General features: G+C 51.9%; 1 protein-coding gene across 1 annotated transcript; it reads right to left on the bottom strand.

Annotated features, from left to right (window-relative positions):
* Positions 1 to 1,247: 1,247 nt before the first annotated feature.
* CENPBD1 (CENPB DNA-binding domains containing 1) lies at positions 1,248 to 2,656 on the bottom strand. Its single transcript, XM_011927960.1, is given in 3 exon segments — positions 1,248 to 1,846; positions 1,848 to 1,912; positions 1,915 to 2,656. Coding segments are annotated over 3 exon segments (561 nt in total). The 5' UTR covers positions 2,030 to 2,656; the 3' UTR covers positions 1,248 to 1,465.
* Positions 2,657 to 2,663: the final 7 nt, after the last annotated feature.

The raw sequence follows: 2,663 nt of genomic DNA, 5'->3' as shown, positions 1-2,663 counted from the left end.
TTAGCTGGGGGTGGTGGCATGTGCCTGTAGTCCCAGCACTGCAGAGGCTGAAGTGTGAGGATTGCTTGAACTTTGGAGGTCGAGGCTACAGTGAGCCAAGATTGCGCCACTGCACTCTAGCCTGGATGATGGAGCGAGACCCTGTCTCAAAGAAAAAAAAAGTTTTCCTGGCGATTCTTACACATATATGAGCTTTTCGAAGCATATATTTAAATAACATTTTAATGACAAAATTTGATACTCTCAAGCATCAAAATGGAAATATCAACAGCAAGGTTTCCAGGGATGTCAAACACCGCAGAGCAGAGAGGCCTGCCTGGGTCTCCACTGTTAAGGTCATCATGGTGCTTCTGCTTTATTCTGATTAACTTTTGGTTACACACATTGAAAAATGACCTTCTCTTAGGTCAACTCTCTTGTTGTTTTGAGCAGTGCTTTTTCTCATTGTACAGCTTCTGGTAGCAGTTTATTGCATCATTGATTGCTCTGGAAACTGAGTTTTCATCATTAGGGCTGTTACTAGCAAGGACCTGCAAGCCAGCCTCGAAATGTGAGAGGGCTGCTGACAGTCTTCCTGTGGTTAACTGCCGCAGTGCCCAGGGACCATCTTCCCTCTCCTTCTCCCCCACTGCCGGCCCCTATTCCAGCTGCATTAGTTCCTCATTTGAGAGATCTTCATGGGGCTGCAGCAACTGGTCCACAGTAGCCTCAGCAACCTCTTCAAAGGCCGCATTTCTGGCAAGGGCCACAATGTTTTTTTTAAGCTGTGCGATGTTATCTGCCTGGGAAAAATGCTGGGCCTCAACACACTCAGGCCAAATCTTCTCCCACATGCTGTTCATTATCGCTGGTTTGAGCTCCTCCCAAGTATGGCAGTGTTGTCCACAGCATCCATGATGCTGTAGTTTCTCCAGAATTCCCTGATCATAGCTGTATCCTCACCATCTGTTGCTTCTAGGATGTGCTCAAAAGTCCTTCTCAGATAGTGAGCTTTGAAGGCAGAGGCTACACCTTGACACATGGGCTGGATTGAGTCGGTTGCACCGTCATGAATGTATTATACTCTTACGTTATCAGAAAGATGGCTCAAATTTACAGGGTGGCATGACGCATTGTCTAGTATGAGCAATGCTTTGTTGGTGAGATTATTCTGGGTACAGTATTTTTCAACGGCAGGGCAAAAAAAGTAAGCGAACCATTCATGAAAGACGCTACTGGTCCCCCAAGCTTTTCTGTTGGAGCGCCAAAGCACGGGCAAATTGGGCTTCGAGTACCCTTCAGAGTCCTGGGGGTTTCCGAGCGGTACACCAGTAAGGGCTTCAACTTAAAGTCCCCAGCGGCACTGCCACCAAGCAGCAGCATCAAGCGATCTTTGGATGACTTAAACCCTGGCTCAGCATTCTCTTCCTCGGAAGTGAACGTTTCTTCGGGCATTCTCTTCCAATTAAGTCCTGTCTCATCTACGTTAAAGACGCCCGGGGGCGGACTCACCTTCTTCGATGATGACGCTTTTCAGCATTTCTGTGTACAGCATTTCTGTGTTCTTGTTGCCGGGAGCTGCGCTGTTCAACTTGAAGTGGGGCAAACAGTGGCGCTCCTTGAATCTCACAAGCCACACTTTACTCATAGGAAACCTCTCCGCTTGAGAGCTTTCGCCATGTTCACGCTGTAAGTCATCAAACTTGGCCTTCTGAACGATGGCGGCGTTCAAGGGCGCATTTCGCTGCCTCTGGTCTTCCAGCCACAAGCTCAGCAGCCGCTCCATACTCTCCATCACTGCACTTCGATGGCGAGTCAACCGTGAGGCTCTCAAAGGAGTAGCTATTTGTGAACTCGCTTTGATTTTTTTCTTTACTATCTCAGATGGTCGCCACTGTAGAGACAGCAAGACCTAAGGCCTTTGCGATCTGAGGTTCTCACCCGCTTCAAATCGTCGTCACCCTTCCAATTTGAGGTCAAGGGTAATCGCTTTCCGTTCCCTTTTGGCACTAGGGATGCCAGTTTTATCTGTGGGCCTTTTCCCAGGCATTTCTGCCTCCAAAATGTCAGAAAATCACAGCGGTCTCAAGTGCGAGAAGGCTGTGGTTCCTCTACGTCCCCCTGCAGAACTCGGTAAACAGCAAACGAGGCTGCGAAGAGGCTCAGACTGATGTCCTGGAGACGTGGACGGGTCGCCATGGGCAGGCCCAGCCCCACTGCCCAGCCCTGCTGCTTCACTGTCCACTCCGAGGAGGCCGCGCGGGTCTCCCGGTGCCGCTCCACGTCCGCGTGCTGGGGCCGTGCGGCCGCAGGCACATACAAGCGGCCTGGGTTCTGGGGCTCCAGAGAAGGTTGCAACCAACCAAGCGGACAAACGGAACTCCGTGAGGGGGACGTCCCGGGGCGGTTTTCTATTGCAGCGGAGGGCGGCCCGGGCGGCTGTTCGGTTTCGGGAGCTGCTTTCCATGGAGGATCCCAGAAATAAGTATGGATGCAGATGCCCGATTTAAGATAAGCCTAAAGGCGCTGGGTATTCCCTTAGCGCCCAGCTGTCTGGGCAGGACGAGGCTGCGCTCGCGATCAAACCCTCGAACTGTCAGGCGACGGTGTGGACACCCAAAACGGGGCCCCAGCCGGTGCCGCGGCTCTGCTGCGCATGCGCGAGGCCTCCCTGTGCGCGCGGG

Source organism: Colobus angolensis, unplaced genomic scaffold (genome assembly GCF_000951035.1).
Source record: "Colobus angolensis palliatus isolate OR3802 unplaced genomic scaffold, Cang.pa_1.0 Scaffold76, whole genome shotgun sequence".
NCBI classification, from domain to species: domain Eukaryota; kingdom Metazoa; phylum Chordata; class Mammalia; order Primates; family Cercopithecidae; genus Colobus; species Colobus angolensis.
This window is presented reverse-complemented; position numbering and strand designations above follow the sequence as displayed.